The sequence below is a fragment of the Notamacropus eugenii genome, chromosome 3 (genome assembly GCF_028372415.1).
Source record: "Notamacropus eugenii isolate mMacEug1 chromosome 3, mMacEug1.pri_v2, whole genome shotgun sequence".
NCBI lineage: Eukaryota > Metazoa > Chordata > Mammalia > Diprotodontia > Macropodidae > Notamacropus > Notamacropus eugenii.
This window is the reverse complement of record NC_092874.1, coordinates 281,623,244-281,641,604: the sequence shown is the minus strand read 5'-3', so window position 1 is coordinate 281,641,604 and position 18,361 is coordinate 281,623,244. Positions and strand designations below refer to the sequence as shown.

At 43.0% G+C, this 18,361-nt stretch overlaps 1 protein-coding gene across 3 annotated transcripts in view; it reads left to right on the top strand.

The window, feature by feature from the left end:
• The window catches only part of ANKS1B (ankyrin repeat and sterile alpha motif domain containing 1B), a 1,189,006-nt gene that overhangs the window by 1,149,257 nt on the left and 21,388 nt on the right, over positions 1 to 18,361 (top strand). For all 3 annotated transcript variants that reach the window (XM_072655667.1, XM_072655669.1, XM_072655668.1), the window contains one exon: positions 15,816 to 15,983. In XM_072655667.1, the coding sequence (XP_072511768.1) occupies positions 15,816 to 15,983 (168 nt within the window). The remainder of the gene's footprint in view (positions 1 to 15,815; positions 15,984 to 18,361) is intronic.

Below are 18,361 nucleotides of genomic sequence, written 5' to 3'. Positions count from 1 at the left end.
AAATGTAACAATTTTTGAGGATTATTGGAATTTAAAAAAAAATGTTAAAAATTATTTTATATGCAATTGAGAAAAAAATTTATTTCTTAAATGAAAAAAAAAGATTAGTGAAGGCAACTAGATGTTATAGTAGACTTGGAGGCAAGAAGACCTGAGTTCAAATCCTACCTCACTCATTTACCAGCTGTCTGATCCTGGGCAAGTCACTTAATCTTTCTCAGCCTGTTTCCTCGTATATAAAATGGGGATAATAATGGCACCTATTTCCCTGGATGACTGTGAGGCTCAAAGGAGACAACATATACACAGTGCTTTGCAAACCTTTAAGCACTATATAAATACTTCCTCATATTATTACTGGAAAGGTTTATGACACTTGCTGGTGGCTTCAATGTTCTAGACCTCAGTTTCCTGTTTTGTAAAAAAGGGATGCAAATATTTGTGTCACGTACTCCTTGGAAAAATGCTTCCTGAACCTTAAAGTTTAGCCATGTAAAGTGTATAAAGGTAGGAAACTGGCCAGAGTATTCTAGAAGCTCCAAACATTTAGCCTTGTCCTTTTCTCTCTCTCTCCCCTCCACCCTGCTGAAATCCACCATTTCAGTAATCCTTGGGAAACCATACTTTGGCTCATGCCCAAAATATCTGCAGAGGTGACCAGCTTGGACCTGGGCCTTTGAGCAGTCTTTAAAGATGAGAAAGGCCTTGCTGACCCTCCAAAAAAAATGTTTTAAACCCCCATTTCTCCTCTTTGACCAGAGACTTTCTGTCTTTATGTAGGGCAGCTATATATTCAGTCCAAGTTTTAAAGCCTTTTTAAATAAACATCTGTAGAAGTCTCTTGCATGGCTTCTGATGGGGAATCATGAAGAAATTCACGGCTTAATGGCCAGATCACATCCTTAAATCAGAGAGGGATTATTATAAAAGAAAATATGGTTCGTTGGAGAGGCTGCTCGCTGCCTGGCAGAGTCCACGGACATTTTGTAAGTCATTCTTCTGATATATCTTGTTACCACCAAGGTCAACTGATAGGTGCATTATGTACATAAATGTATAGACCTCCCCTAGCCATAATAACTGGAGTGTGTTAACACTCTAAAGGTGGCAATGTACTCTATCTACATCATTTCCTTATTTCTAAGGCTAGGAGTAGAGATCACACTCAGGATTTCATTGGTTCACGGAAAGCCCAGGTAAGAAAACTCTCACTGCCTATCGAGGTCAGACCTTTTCCCTGCAACTTGCAATCTTAAAGTGTCACCTGGAGGAACAAAGAGGAAAATGGAAGGAAAGAGAACAAGCTTATTAAGCTGCTACTGTGTGCCAGGCACTGTGCTAAGCATTTTACAATTAACTCTTTGGATCCTCACAATTCTGGGGAGATGGGGGCTAACATTATTCCCATTTTACAGTTAAGGAAACTAAGATGGACAAATATTAAGGGACTTGCCCAGGATCATATAGCCAGTCAGAGGTGGGCATTTGAACCCAGGGCTTCCTATCTACTGCTTCACAGTGTATAAATACATATATTTAAAGTGTTGTGGTCATTTGTGTGTTCACCTGCATACCTGTATCTATATCTCTTTATTAGCATGAGAATTAGCATTAGCTATGAGGTAACATAGCAGTGTAACCTTGTAATCAAATACTTGAGCCAAGTCCTATCAATCAGCAAATATTTATCAAGCACCTACTGTGTTCCAGGCACTGTGCTAGAAATGCAAACAGAAAGAATAAAATAAAACCTACTCACTAGAACCTTACATTCTAATGACGGAGAGACAGAGAGAAAAGAGAGAGGGAGCGAGAGGAACGAGAGAGAAAAAGAGAGAAGAAGTAGAGAGGATGAAAGAGAGGAAAAAAGAGAGAGAAAGGAGAAGAGGGGAGAAAGAAGGAAAAAAGAGAAAGGAGGGAGAGAAAAAGGAGAGAGGAAGAAAGAGAGAAAGCATAGAGGAAGAGAGAGAGAAAGAGAGGAAGAGAGAGAGGAGAGAGGAAGAAGAAGAGAGGAAGAAAGAGGAGAGAGAAAGAGAGAAGAAAGGGAGAGAGAGGAAGAGAGAGAGAAAGGAGAGAGAAGGAGAGGAAGGGAGAAAGGGAGAGAGAAAGGAGAGAGGAAGAGAGAGAAGGAAAGAGAGAGGAGAGGGAGAGAGAGAAGAAAGGGAGAGAGAGGAACAGAGAAAGGAGAGGGAGGGAGAAAAGAGAGAGGGAGAGAAAGGAGGAAGAGAGAGGGGGAGAGAGAAAGGAGGAAGAGAGAGAGGGAGAGAGAAAAGAGGAAGAGACAGAAAGGAGAAGGGGAAAGGAGGAAGAAAGAGAAAGGAGAGAGGAAGTGAGAGGAGAGAAGGAAAGAGAGAGGAGAGGGAGAGAGAGGAAGAGAAAGGGGGGAAGGAGGAAGAGAGAGAAAGGCAAGAGAGAGAGAGAGAAAGGAGAGAGAAAGGAGAGAGGAAGAGAGAGAAGAGAGAAGGAAAGAGAGGAGAGAGAGAGAGGAAGAGAAAGGAGAGAGAGAGGGGGAAAGGAGGAAGAGAGAGAAAGGTGAGAGGGAGAGAGAGAAAGGAGAAAGGAAAGAGGGGGAGGGAGGGAGAAAAAAGAGAGAGGGAGAGAGAGATCGAGAAGAGAGGAAGGAGAGAAAGAGTAGGAAGGGGAGGAAGGGGGAGAGCGAAGAAGAAAGAGTAGGCAAGGATAAGATATATATATATGTATCTTATCCATGCACACATGTATGTGTATGTATACACAGAAGAAATTCAAAGAGGATAAATAAATACAAAGGAGTTAAATACAAGATGGGCAGCCAGATGGCATCATAGTACATAGAGTGCCAGGCCTGGAGTACAGAGGACACAAGTTCAAATTCAGCCTCAGACACTTACTAGCTGTGTGACCCTAGGCAAGTCACTTAACCCTGCTGCCTCAGTTTCCTTATCTGTAAAATAAGATGGAAAAGGAAATGGCAAACCACTCTAATATCTCTGACAAGAAAACCCCAAATGGGATCAGACATGACTGAAAAGACCGAAGAACAAAATACAAGGTAGTTTGAGAGGGAGGGCACTTGCAGTTTGGGGATCAGGAAAGGCTCCATGTGGAAGGCAGCATTTAAACCCATCTTGAATGAAAAGAGGGGTTCTATGAGATGGAGCTAAGGAGGGGGAGTGCCTAGCAAACATGCCCGTGCAAATACATGGAAATAGGAGATTGAGTATTGTGTGTGAGGAGGAGAGATAGAAGGCCAGTCCTGTTTCTGACATGAGACAGCCATACAGCCCTAGCTAGGTTACCTAAGGGCTCAGGGCCCTAAGGCAGTTTAAGGCTTTCTATCTCCAGCCCCTAGTTCAGCACCTGACACACAGTAGGCATTTAATGCTTGCTTGCTTGTTATATTGTAACTCTTCCACTAAAGTCCACATAGGGTATAGGTTCTTCCATAAGCAGAGATGACCCTGGACTCTTCAAGGCCACATCTGAAGCTCCTGAAGGCCCCACCAAGATGAAAAGGCTTCAAGTTTAGGGGAGCCTATACATCTATCACCCAGCCTAGCTAAATAATAATTATCGCACATTTACATGCAGCTTTCATTGCAAAGCATTTTGTATTATTTCATTTATAATCACAATTTGAGAGGGAAGCAATAGAAAAGATCCTGAACTTGGAGTGTCAGACTGAGAGGGGCCATTTCCTCCCTATAAGATCTTGAGCAAGTCTCTTTACCTCTCTCTCCGCATTTATAAAATGAGTTAGACTAAATCACTTCCAAGGCCCCTCCCAGACCTACATCTTTGAGTCTATGAAATAACTGTGTGAGCTCAGGGCTATTATATTTCTATAGATGAATAAACTGAAGTTCAGAGAAATGACTTGTCCAGGGTCACACAGCTACAAGCATCAGAGATAGCATTCCAGCTCCAGGATTCCCAGCTCTATCCACAATATCATGCTTCCTGGCTTAATACAGCCTGAAGCTTGGCCACCAAGTAATTGTTTGTACATATCACACAAAAACCACCTGATAAAGAGTGAAGAAGTCATCCTCTGCATTCCTAGGGGAAGTAGCCAGAGGAAGGAGACTCACCTAAAGTATAAGTCAACAAGTCAATTCTTTCTTTTTTTATTTTGTGAGACAATCAGGGTCAAGCAACTTGCTCAGGGTCACATACCTAGTAAGTGTCAAACGCCTGAGGTCACATTTGAACTCAGGTCCTCCTGACTCCAGGACTGATGCTATCCACTGCACCACCTAGCTACCTCAAGTCAATTCTTTTTGATAATCCTTGGGCTGATTTCCCACAAATAGAACTATGCTCACTGGATGAGAAATAATTCAGATGCATCCTATTATGTGAATATCTAGTTCTCTCAAGCTTTAGAGAGAGCTCCATTCAGGGGAGCTGAAGCATAAAAAAAAGATTATTTTTCCCCTCAAAAAAAACAACATTGAAGAGACGTGACTTTGCAGCAAGACCCTTGTTAATTCTCACTTTCCTAATCCTCAGACTGCACATTACCCTCGCTGCCTTTGATATTTTTAATCAAGCTTGTCTTTCCTTTCCCTTGCAATGGAAAAATTTAGCAGCCAGCAGGGCAAGGTGCACCAGAAGGTTCGGCTTTGTTTGAAGGATCGTCACGATAGTGGGTGGCTGTGCATGAAGGACGTTGTTCCCCATCTCCCTCCTCTGTCTATTCTCAGTGGGATCTTGTACATAAAAGGGGCCACATTCAGTAAAATAAATATTAACCAAAAAGTAGTTCCGGCAGTGTCTAGAGAGTTGGGCTTGGATTCAGGAAGATATGAGTTGGAATCCCACATCTGGTAGGGACCAGCTGTAGGAACATGGGCAAAGTCACTTCACTTCTCAGTGTTCTGGGCAGTGCTTGGAGATCAGTTATCTCAGAGACCTAATCCTCAGAGTAGCACTCTATCCAATGTGCCAGAGATCTCTGATCTATAAGAGAAACCCATGTTTATCGAGACACAAGTAGCATAACCCACAGATTTGTGATGGTCATTTCTGCCCTCTCACTTTTGGAGGGATAGAGAATGATGATAAATGCAAGGTGATGTCAAGATCTGCGCAGGAGAGATAGCAGAATGAATAGCCAAGGGTAGAAGTTGCCTCAAGACAAATTTAGTGTCAACCCGAACTGGCAGGAGGAGTTTTCTCACCAAGAGTCCCCTATGACCAATGAAATCAAAAGTCCAGTGCTTAGCAGTACCATGACACTTAATGTCTACTGAATGAATGAAAAGAACATCAGTTTTTACAGAAAAGGTCCTGACCAGAACAAAGCAGTGAAATATTATCCTGATTCCTCTGAAGGAAAGAATGCAGTAAAGCTGCCTATGTTTCAGGCAAGGAGGCTTTTCACTATCCCCCTCTTGCTAAAAGCATTCCTGTCTCCACTGCAAGCGAATGAAAAATTTAAAATATCATAGGTTCCTAGGTTTAGAGTTGGAAGAGATCTCTGAGGCCATCAAATAACAACTCTCTTACCTTACATATGGGGAAATTTAGGTTGAGAAAAAGGGAAATGACTTCCCCAGGGTCACATAGTTAGCAAGAATCAGCCACAGGATTAGAACCCAGGTTTTTCTCACTCTGTGCACTGTACCAGACTGTCCCCTATTATTGGTCCATGCCTTTCCTGGACCCACAGAAGCATCTAAATATTAAGAAAAATACTTATTTCTTAAAATATGGTTTGGCCCAAAAATCTTAGTGCAATTTGAAGCTTTAGTTATAGCATATTCTGTCTGGCATATTCTCCCATCTTAAGAAGAACTTCAGTGTTGATTAGATCTAATGCCTTAAATTGGGTGAGTCCCTCAAACTTTATCTGCCTCCCTTTCTTCCTCTATAAAGTTGAATTAAAATATCTAGCCTCTGAACAAGTCACTTAGCCTATCTGTGCCTCAGTTTCCTCATCTGTAAAATGAGGGGATTCAACACTATAACTTGTAAGATCCTTTTGAGCTCTAATTCTAGGTTCCCAGGAATCCACCTTCAGATACTTAATAGCTGGGCGACCCTGATCAAGTGACACCACCTCCCTTGGCCTCAGTTTCCTCCTCTGTAAAACAGAGGGTTGGACTAGATGGCCTCTGAAATCTCCTAAAGCTATAATGTTATTTTTTTTAATGATTTAGTAAATGCATGATATGTATCGGGTACGTAGGGGATCCAAAGATGATGAAAGAGACAAATACACAAATAAGCCTAGTATGTGGCAGGATTTGATAGGGGCAAAGGAAAGATTTAAACAGAAATGCTTTAAGAAAAATTGAGAAGGAGAGATCAGTGTCATCAGAGGACTGGAGACTCAAGGCAGGTGTCATAGACAAAGTGGCACCCAAACTTGGCCCTAAAAGAAGGTAAGGAGTTTATCAAGTATCCCTGGAACTTAGCAGGATGTTTGTGCACTGAGTGGAAGGAGTGCGTACCAAGATTGGAAGATGGTCTATCAAAAGCCAGGGAGGTGAGAAAGGGCAACAAGAAATGAGAAACTGCTAGGATTCCAATCTGGCCAACATGTAAAGAAGGCATAAGCCAGAAAGTAATGTGGAAAGGTCAGGAAGGTAGGTGGGAACCAGACTGTAGAACCAATCCCAACCAGGGAAGGAGGTCACTTAATTCTATAGGCACTAGGGAGCCATGGAATGGGAAAGGTTGTGTTCTGCCTCATGCTTTCACAAGAGTGTTTCGTCTGCTGTATTACTGTACAGAGAATAGATTAGAGGTGGAGAAAGAATGAAACCACAAGAGATCAGTTGAAAGTCTATTACTTGGGAAGTAATGTGACCATGAATCTGTAACCTTTACTATATAAATTCAAGATGAGTTCTGCTCAAAGTTATAATCACCAGTTTATCTTCCCTCTTCTCAGATCTCTTTGGAGTCACTTCAAGATGATACCAATGGTTCTGAGTCAGTTTTCTTGGGAGGGGAGGGAAGCAGGATAGAAGTCATTATTTTAAGTTTCAATGTCAGATTATGAAGAAATGCTATTTTCCTGCTATATAATAATACTTATATAGTACTTAAAGGGTGACCAAGTGCTTTCCAATTCAGTGTTGTGTTATGAGTAATAACATTATGCCCATTTTACAGATAATGAAAATGAGAGAAGTAGAGAGCCTTCTCTGTGGTCACACAGCTAGTAAGTGTCTAAGGAGAAAATTATACTCCAAGATTATCCTGATTCTCGGGGTGGCACTCCATGAAGTCAGCCAGAGATATCTGATCTATAAGAGAAGCCCAGGTTCATCAAGACACGGATAGCACCACCCACAAATCTGAGACGGTCATTTCTGCCCTCTCACTTTTGGAGGGAAAGAGAATGATGATAAATGCAAAGTGATGTCAAGATCTGAGTAGAAGAGAGTGTGGAATAAAGAGCCAAGGGCAGAAGTTGCCATGAGACAAATTTAGGTTTCCTATAAGGAAGAACTTTCTAACAACTACAGCTGTCCAAGGTGAAATTGGCTGCTGCTCCTCTCCTGGAGGTCCTCAGATGGAGGTTCGATGGCCCTTTGTTGGTTTTACCATGGAGGGGACTCTCTGTGTATGGTTGGACTTGTGGTCACTGGAGTCCTTCCAAAATCCTGGCATTCTATGGCACAGATGATTGGGGAAAGACCCATGTCACTGGAGTAAGGAATAAACAGGTGGACTGACCAAGTATTATGCTAAATCTCTCAAGAAATTAGCAGAGATACGATGGGAAGAACACTGGCTGTGGAGTCAGAGGATGCAAATCCTACTTGTTTGATCTAGGGCAAATCACTTAATTACCCCCCAGGTCTCAGTTTCCTCTTCTGGAAAATGAGAGGGTTGGACTAAAAGGCCTCTGGGGTCTCTTCCAACTCTAGGTCTGTGATACAGAAGAAAACACCCAAAACGCTGTATAAAATTCCTTGTGGAAGAGTTAGGGGCAGCTAGGTGGCACAGTGGTCAGAGTGCTAGGACTAGAGTTCCAATCTGATCTCAGACACTAACAGTCTCATTCTGGACAAGCCACCAAACTCTGTTGGTCTTAGTTTCCTCATCTATAAAATGAGCTGGAAAAGGAAAGGGCAAATCATTCCAATATCTTTGCCAAGAAAACCCCAAATGGGGTCATGAAGAGTCAGACTGGACTGAAATAGCCAAACAACAAATGGAAGAGTTAAGAAAAAAAGCATGGATAAGTCTTATACCAGATCAAAAGCATGCAGGGAATAGTCACAGCCATGAGATCATGGCTCCACTGACCTACCAGAGTCAAAACTTCCCACCTATATCCTGGAATGAGTACATACTGAGATGAATACACATTTGACCCAATCTCCTACACCCAATATAACTCTAGTCTAACAGGTTTAAAGATTAGACCTGTGATTTCACTGACATAGAAAACTCGCAAGTGAGGAAACCTCTTCTACCAGTGCAGGTTGGCACCTGTTAAGGTGCAATTTATGCCTATAGAGCACTGAGAGGGTAAGCCACTTATTAAGAGTCACACAGACAGTCTATGTCAGAGGGGAGATTCAAAAACAAGGTCTTCCTGGCTCCAAGGCTGGCTCTCTCCACCAGACCATGGAGTCTTTCTACAATCTGATATAATCATCGTTTATGTTGAGAAGGATGGATGAACTTGAGGTACTACAGCATTTTCTATGCCCACAGAAATCTTTTTCTCTTTTAATGAACCTTACTCTATGTCCTAAGGCAAATCCATTTTTAATTTTTCCTTTTTTCTTCTTTACAAGTCAGTCATTTCCCCTAAATCCTCCTTTCCTCTACCCCATAACAAGTAGCCAGTCATTCAACAACTTTTATTAAGCCCTTTCCACATACCCAGGACCTATGCTTAATGCTGTGGATACAAACACAAAAGTGAAATAGTCCTTGCCCTCAAGGATCTTATATTCTAATGAGACATACAACATATTCCAAAAGAATACAAGATGGCCCTAGAAGAGAGAGCCCTTGCTATGTGACAAAGAAAAAAACAAACACATTTTAGAGAGATTTCCAACAATGAGGGTAAAAATAAAGAAGAGTTGCCCCTTTAGTCTCCAGTTATCTAGACTTTTATTAACACACCCCTTCCTTTCCTTAGGCATTCAATCAACAAGAACTTATTAAGTGACTATTGTATTCCAGGCACCGTACAGGAATCTGGGGATACAAAGACAGAAGGGAGAGGGCAGAAGCCCAGACTCTTAAGGAGCTAACATTCTATCTCAGGAGATAAAATATCCTGTCCTTAAATGTTTATTAGCTAAATGATCCTGGACAGATCATTTAATCTCTGGGTCTCAGTTTCCTCATCTGTAAAATGGGAGGGGTTGGATTCAATGGCCTCTAAAGTCTCTTCAAGTTGTAAATCTATGAACAAATGTGTGTACACATACATATGCATATATACATGCAAATTGTTGCTGTTGATTACCGTGTCTGACTCTTTGTGACCTGATTTGGGGTTTTCTTGGCAAAGATAGTAAAGCAATGTGCCATTTCCTTCTCCAGTTCATTTTACAGATGAGGCAACTAAGGTAAACAGGGTTAAGTGACTTACCTAGGGTCATACACCTAGTAAGTGTCTGAGGCCAAATATGAACTCAGATCCTCCTGACTCCAGATCCAGTACTGTACCACCTAGCTCCTTATATATGTGCATATACATATATGTGTGTATACACATACACATAGATGTATATACATGCATACACATGTGTATGCATACATGCATATGTATATAGTGCCTGGCACATAGCAGGTACTTAATAAATGTTGGTCAATTATATGTATACATACACATACATGTATATATTTACAGAATATATTTCTACTTAATCAGAGTTTTCCTGCAGTTTCCACTAAGATTTCATCTTTTCTTACATATTCTTTCTGAGCATCTTAGAATGCATCAGCTTCTCCCCCCTGCATACACTCTCCATCCCCAAGACCTCTGACTATGAGCATTCCTCACAGGGTACAGTCAAGAGCATTTTTCCCCATCCACCCTAGCTGGCCCACTTCTTTCATGAGTTGCCTGTGGCCCTGCCATCCTGAGCTGTAGTCTTGTCAATTTTCATAAAAGTAGCTTGGTTGGGGTAGGAGAGCACAGTGCCAGGGAAAACAGTGCTGGGTGATTCAGCAGGCTATGTTTTGCCCTCTTTTCAGAGTCTCTTACTAAGCCAGTGGATGACAATCCTTTTGGTATGAAGCCCAAAATGATAAACCTTAGCAGGCATGAGGGAAAAAAATCTTCAAGTTCTTTTCAATACCAAGCAGTTACCAGGCACTCTCTGCCCTGGAAGGTCTCAGCACATTGGTTATCATGCAAACCCTGAACATTTCTACAGGAACTATAATAGAATTTGCTAAAATTTCTGAATACCCAGAAACCTCAGGCAGCATTTTACATTCTATCATCTTAACCTATCCAGTCTAGTTTCTTACTAGTACCTTGGAGAGAGACATGTAGAACCAGGGAAATATGGATGAATTCTGTGACTCTGCTGGGCACAGTCACAAAGCTATTTTACTCTGAGATGTGAGTGAGGTGAATAGGGGTATCAAACTTAGCAAGAGTGGGAAATAGGATCAGAAGAAAACTCTCCTCTCAGACATAATAATGATGATAATTCACATACATTTTACCCTGTAACAGTCCTGGAAGCTAATAAACTCTCTAGATCATTGATTTTGAACTGGAAAAGCCTTCAGAAGACATTTAGTCCAATCTCCTCATTTTACAAATAGGGAAACTGAGTCCCAGAGAAGCCAAGTGATTTGCCTTAGGTCCCATGTGACCACAGACTCCCCAGCTCCAAACCTAGCACTCTCCACTGTTAGGTTTCCACATCACTTGATCTAATCAGAAACCTGCCTTTCAGTCTTTGTGAGAAACTTGGAGGATCTACAGCAGTCATTTCAGGCTTGTCAACTCAGTTTCATCTCCGGGCTTCTGGAAAAATACACCTTTTCATCATCTTCCTAATTCTTAGTTAAGGTTCTCTTCCTAAAACCTGACAGTATGTTGAGCTTCTCTAATGGTTCCTGTTTAAATCCTTAAATGTAGGTCACACTTCACATGCTTCCTACAGCGTTTGCCTGGAGGCTGCCCTTTAGCTGTCTAGAGCATTAGTTGGTCCTGGGCATGATGCCTGGGGAAACTGCAAAATAGGCACCCCTCTCTCCCCCCCGAAGTGAGGTCGCACTGAGGAGACTGACGTGCTGAGACTAGTCAAACAGCTGCTAAGGGACGTTACCATCCTAACTATGATAGTAATAAAATAACAGAAGTCCTCTTCAAGTAGAAAATATTTTGCTCTGTGTAATTTCAATTCAAGAATTGCCACTGAAGGCATTTCAGGTCTGGCTTCTGCACTTAGATGGCTGTCAATGAGGAAACAGTCGAGGCAGGGAATGGGGGACATAGGAGGATGTCCCATGAGGAAACCATTACGCCTGAGTGGCCTGGTTTTGGACGGGAGGATAAGTGGGTTTGAATTCCATGCTTGAAGCCAAGAGGAAAACCTCATGAGACATAATGAAGTTTAACTCCATTCGGCCAAGTTACTGAGTGCTAATTCTGTGATAGATGCTAAAACTGAAGATTAAATCAGCCACCAGTTCCTGCCCTTACAGTTTAATGGGGGAAGGGGAGGTGAAACATACACAAATAATTTTAGTAGAAGCCAGAGAGTAAGTTATCTAAGTCAATGAGGTAACCTAGGAGGCAGTGTTGCATAAGGGAGTTGGAATCAGAGGACCCAGGGTCAAATTCTGCTTCTATTACTTAGCACCGAGTGTGGCAGTGGAGCTTAGTGGATAGAGGGCTTGACTTGATCAGACAATGTTGGAGCCAGGTCTCCCTGGGTCTGAGTCCAGGGGGTCATGTTGTTTCTGAATTAGCCAGGATCCTGTTAAGCCAAATGCTATCTGTGACGGCCACAGGCACCCAGTATTGGGGGCTGTTAAATACTGTTAAAGTCTGAACCTAATTGTGTTTGGGGATTAAACTCTGGAACCAGTCAATCTCTCCAAGCCTCTCCCAGCTGAATTCTTTATTCAGCTGGCTGCCTTCCTGACCCTGGGCACTGCTTAAAAGCTAAGTGCCTGAACCGTTAACCTGTTTCCCATCCAACAGAAGTTCCCTCTGTTGTTTCCCATATGAAGAGGAAATCATTTGAAACGAGCCAGTAGCCCAAATAATGATAGTCATTGACTTAAACCTTCAAGATGCCAGCGTTTTTTGGGAGTGGGGGGAGTGGAATGAGCTGATTTTTCTGCGCCCATATATAGACTGATGACAAAATCACTTAACCACTCTGGGCCTCAGTTTCCCTATATGAAAAATGAAGGGGTTGAATGTCGTCCAGGATAGGCCATCAGCAGAGCCTTGCTCCAAAATGCCTTTTGGTATTAAGCATAGTGCTATAGTAGACAGAGAGCTGACCCTGGAACCAGAAAGATCAGAGTTCAAGCCCCAGTTCTGATACACACTGTGTGACTCTGAACATGTCACAAACTCTCGGTCAGACAACTTTTTAAGTCTCTAAGTTGCGAAGAAGGGGTCAACCTGCTTTGGTAGAGAGAGTTTCCTCATCTTTGAGTTGGCCACATTAATGAAAGTGTAGGTCCAGACCCTTTCCCCTTCCCCCGCTTCTTTGCAGAGGTGGGACACTATGAATGTGGAACAGTGCATATACCATCATGTTCTTTGAATGTGTCTATATGCAGAACAACTTCCTTCTCTACTTTTTTTTTTATTATAAAGATGGCTCACTTAAGAGGGGACCAGAGAAGATGAGCATTTAGAAATGAAGGTGTTGGGGAGGCAGCTTTGTACACTGGAAAGAGCAGTGGCTTTTGATCACAAGCCACCTGACGCTAACTAGCTGTGTGACCCTGGGCAAGTCTCAACTTACCCATCTGAAAAATGAGGTCATTGGATTGTGGCCTCTCTGGTCCTTTCCAGTTCTCAATCCATGAACAAAAGCTATCCAAAAAAATGTTAATTTGATTTTTTTTTAAAGAAATGTCAGTGAAAGTTCAGAAGGGAGATGATGCTGTCACCAAAGGGGCCATAAAGTGCCAAATCTGGCCAGAGGGAGACAAGGAAATGCCAAGTCGTGCAGACTTCATTGCGCTCCACTTACACAGCGTTCTTATGCCTGCTGCTGAAGCTGATTGTTTCTGAGTGACTAATGCCCTTCTCCTCAGTTGTGTTTTAATCGAGAAGCAGATGGAAGAGAAGAGCCGAGGCCTCTACTTCTCTGGAGGACCTTCTCTAGCGTGTGTGGGAAGTGGGGGTGGGGTGGGAGATTACTCGTAAGAATGTTAATAGCAGCCACCATTTATAAAGCACTTTGAAGTTTGCTAAGTGTTTCACAAATATCTCATTTTATCCTCCCAACAACCCTGGAACATAGTTGCTTTTATTATCCCCATTTTACAAATGAGGGAACCAAGGCAGACAGAGGTTAAGTGACTTGCCCAGGGTCATACAGCTGGCTAGTTTCTGAGCCTGGATTTGAATTCAGATATTTCTCAATTCCAGGTCCAAGGCTTTTATCACTGTACCAACTTGCTAACGTCCTTACCACCATACCGGTATGGGCTCATTCTGCACCCTGAGGAGAGAGCAGAAATTTGCTTCCAAACAGTTGTACGTAAAACCCAGGGGCACCCATGTTCACAGAGCAAAAATGGAGGAGGCTTGTCCAGGTGTGGACATGGAGTACATACACATACATACGTATATTCTCATTCTCTTTCTCTGTCTCTGTCTCTCTCTCCCCTTCCCTCCCTCCCTCCCTTCCTTCCTCCCTCTCTCTCTCCTCTCTGTCTCCACTCTCTCTGTCTCTCTCTCCCCTTCCCTCTCTCCCTCTCTCTCTCTCTCTCTCTGTCTCTCTCCTCTCTCTGTCTCCTCTCTCTCTCTCTCTCTTCTCTCTGTCTCCTCTCTCTCGGTCTCTCTGTCTCTCTGTCTCTCTCTCTCCTCTCTCTGTCTCTCTCTGTCTCCTCTCTTCTCTCTCCTCTTTCCCTCACTCACCCTCTCCTCTCTCTGTCTCTCTCCTCTCTCTCTCTCTGTCTACTCTCTCTCTTCTCTCTCCTTCTCCTTCCCTTACTCACTCTCTCCTCTCCCCCTCAAATTTTCTTTACATTTTGACCTCACCTATATGGGAAACTCCCAGTGAGGAGACTCCCTCCACTAAAGCACATTGGTAACTAGCCTATAGCTTATAGTCTTAGAGATTCTCAGGGGCACTGAGAGGTAATACAATAATATCTGGGAAAGCTCGTAGAGACTACCTAGTCATAGGATCCTAGAATTCAAGCTGGAGGGAACTGCTAACACAATCTAGTCACAGGATCACCAAATTATAACTAGAAAGGATCTTTAGAGGTCATTCACACACACATATGTATACATACATATACACACAAAATGCTGCCCAGTTTACAGATGAGGAAACTGAGGTCTTAGGGAACTGAAGTGACTTCTTCAAGGTCATATTGGTAGTAAGTAGTAGGGCTGAGATTTGAACTCAGGGCTTCTGTCTCCCAGATTTTCCTGACCTCAGGGCTGGCTCCCTATCAGATACACCACTCTGCTTCTCATACTTCGCAATTACTTTGTATCTTGTTTGCACTGACTTACCTGCATTCAAGTCGTTCCCATCCCACCTCACCTGCAGGAGAAGGTGAGCTCCTTGGGGGCAGGCGCTGTTTTTTACCTTTGTCTGTTTTGTGCTGCCTCACCTGGCCCATGAGGGCCATGGACAGTCACCCTGATCAATATCTGGCCACTAGACCCAGACGGCTCTGAAGGAGAGAGTGAGGCTGGTGACTTTGCCCGGCCCTGCCTCACTCAAATGCAGTTCACCTACATGCCATGGCATCGCCTCTGCGATGTCCTCTTTGAGAATGAAGCATGAACAACAACCACCTCCTGGACCATAGGAATTCGTAAATCACCATTACATTGGATTGAAGTGACTCCATCCTAACTGCCCTGAGTTAAGGGCATGCAGAAGCAGCTTTGGTGACGTGTCTTACCAATGCTGGGGGTCTTTTCCAACATGATGATTCTGTGATTCCCTAAACACTGAAAAGAAATGTCAGTGCTGTCTTGGAAAATGTATTAAATGAAGACCTGCATCTAATCATGTTCTACCAAGGCTGTCCATGATCATAGCACCTTCTGCAGGGAACACCCCCCATTTGGCACCTGAAATATGGCCAAAAGAGACTTTGGAGCCTCTACCACTCGTTACATGGACGATCTTCAATAAGTTATTTAAACTCTGTGACTCAATTTCCTCAGCTATAAAATGAGGCTATCAGGGAGCTAGATGAGTTCTGAGTTCCTTTCTGGCTCTCCATCTATCTGTAATCCTACAAAACAGCATTTTCTCTTGGGGGAAACAGATATCTCACTATTAAACTGTAAACTCCATGGCGGTGCAGAACATCTCTTATCTGAGCTGTTCTCTCCTGCCTCAGAGTCTAGTATAGTGTTCTGCACACAGTAGACACTTAATGTTTATTGAACTGAAAAAGTATTATGCTTCATTAAACAAGTTGAGGTTCCACTGCCTATAAACTAGGATATCTAATGAATAACTGATCCCTTTCATCAAACTCTTAGATTGGTCCTAGAATGTGCAGTTTGAGTTGGTGTTTTCTGAATCACCTAGATTGCTGGTGAAATAGTTCAATAGTTCACATCTAGCTCATCTCCTCCCACATTCCCGTTTTCTAATACTTGTCATTTGAAATGGGGCTGTTATTAAATGCTTTTTTCCCCTTTATTTTTGCAACAGAATTTAGCCTACGAAATCATACTAACACTAGGACAGGCGTTCGAAGTGGCCTACCAGCTCGCGCTCCAAGCAAGAAAAGGTGGGCATTCCTCAACGCTCCCAGAAAGCTTCGAAAACAAACCCGCCAAGCCCATTCCTAAGCCGCGAGTTAGTATTCGCAAGTCAGTGGTAAGTAGGAGGGGGTCCCCAGGTCTCCAAAGCCATCCTTAGGCATGGGTTTATGCCTTCCCTCCCTTCCCTCTTCAAGAGTCGGGCTCTTCAGATGCAACAGATAGTGCCCACAATTCCACCCCTGGGAGATCCACTAGAAGGCAGTGAGCATTAGGGAAAGGGCACTAGGGACAGAATCTGGAAGAGCGAGATTAAAACCCTAGCTCAGCTTCTAGTACATTGCCTTGCATTAATAGAAGTGATTAATGCTTGTTGAAGAAAGGGCTATGAAACTTAGCAGCCACGTGACTGCGGTATGCAAGAGAGTCCTCCCTGCTCATGGCAAAGAATATTGGCTTTGGATTTAGAGGAGTTAGAATCAGTTCTCACCTAGATTCTTTCTAGTAATGAATCTATAAACCTGAGAACGTTATTGAGTTTGGCTTTCCACCTTTCCTTCTTCCTAGCCTCAGGAGTCTCAGTCTAACTTGGAAGAACATAGATTTAGAGCCAGAAGGGACCTCAGAGGTACTACTGAGGCCCAGGGTAGAGAAGTGATTTACAAAGGAGATCATGGTCTCATAGGTCTAAAGCTGGAGGAGACCTCAGAAGCAATATGGTCCAGTGTTATCATTTTCCAGATAAGTAAACTGAGTTGTAAAGTGGCTTGATCCAAGTCACAATATAAATAAATGCCAACCTCTCACTCCAAATCCTGCCTTTCTTTACCCTGTGCTGATAAAACATCAAGTGCCTGGCCCTCATTTAGAGTCACTAATGGATGTACAAATGAACGTTGGAGTGGAATGAATTGAATTCATCTTTGCACATGTATTTCTAATGGATTCATCAATGCCTGGCACACTGTTGTTGTTTAATCATTTTTGGTCGTGTCTGACTCTGTAACCCCATTTGGGGTTTTCCAGAGACTCTGGAGTGGTTTCCCATTTCCTTTTCCAGCTCATTTTACAGATGACAAACAGAGTTAAGTGACTTACCCAGGGTTACACAGCTACTAAGTGTCTGAGGTCATATATGCCTTCAAGTCTTCCCAACTCCAAGACCAGCACTCTGTCCAATGCACCATTCTAGCTGTCTGGCACACAGCAGGTGCTTATTATTTGTTGACTGACTGAGTTGCCCTCTGTTATCAACATGAAGAGGCTTTAGCAATATCACTCATTAATTCTGGTTGGTATAGGCTGGATTTAGGTATCGTAATATCAGCACGGGACTGCTCTTCCTACAAGTCCATGTATGTCTTTGCATGTGTATGCATGCACATGTGTATATGTATGTTTATGTGTCTATATGTGTTTGTGAATGGGAATAAAGCAGGGAGTGTAGTTTTCAAATTATTCCTCCATTCTGTGATTAGACATATGGGATTGTAGAGCTAGACCTGAAAGAAACCTCAGAGACCATCTAATCTAACCCCCTCACTTAGCTTCTGGGGAAACTGAGGCCCAAGGAGTTAAGTGCCTTGCCCAAGGTCATCCAGGCAACAAGCACCAAGGCTAGGAGCCCAGGGCTAACTCTCTCTCTACTGTTCCATGCCCACCTTAATAAGTGACAACAACAAATTTTTCAAAGCTTTATTGGCCTGAATCTCAAACTACCACATACCTCATCTGGTGTCTGGGGGAAATATAATAAAAAAGACCACTGGCTTAGGAATCTAAGCATAGTTATCTCCTTTTCCAGGATAAAACTCAGATCTCTGCACAAAGTGAGGCTTATCAATGGAGTGGTTGATGTATTTGTAGCAGACATATCTTGTAACCCAGGTTTGAGAACACTCAGTTTACCTAATGTGGAGCTGGCACAGCCTCCTTTGATTGGCTACCTCCTCTGATTGAATTGTGAAGGCTCCCCTGGGTTACAACCCTCGAGCTGTGGGGAGAGACATCAGCAGGTGTGGGCCTTCCACTTCTCCATCAACCTTCCTCCCTTCCCATACATGTCCTAAAGAGCTAGTCCTAAAAGGCTCTTACATGTCTCCTGACTCCTCAGAGGCCTTCTTCTGGTAAGAGTGGCCTATATTTGGGAGGCTTTCAATCTACCAGAGGCAGCATGGAGTTGTAGATAGAGAGCCAGGAAGACCTGGATTCAAACCCTGCCTCTGAGATATCCTGGATGTGAAATCCTGACAAGTTTCAGTGTTGTAGGCAACTCTTGAAAGCTATGTTCTAGAGAAGGTGCTGAACTCATTGGCAGAGGGAGTTTCCTATAGCAATGAGATCATAAGTCCTTTCCCTAACTGTAGCCCCATCTAGCACCCCCATAGAGATAACAGTGCAGTGTAGTGGCAAGAGTATTAAACTGGGGGAGGGGAATTACAGTACCCTGAGTTCAAATGCTGCCATTCCCAAGTCATTCTTAGGCATGCATATATT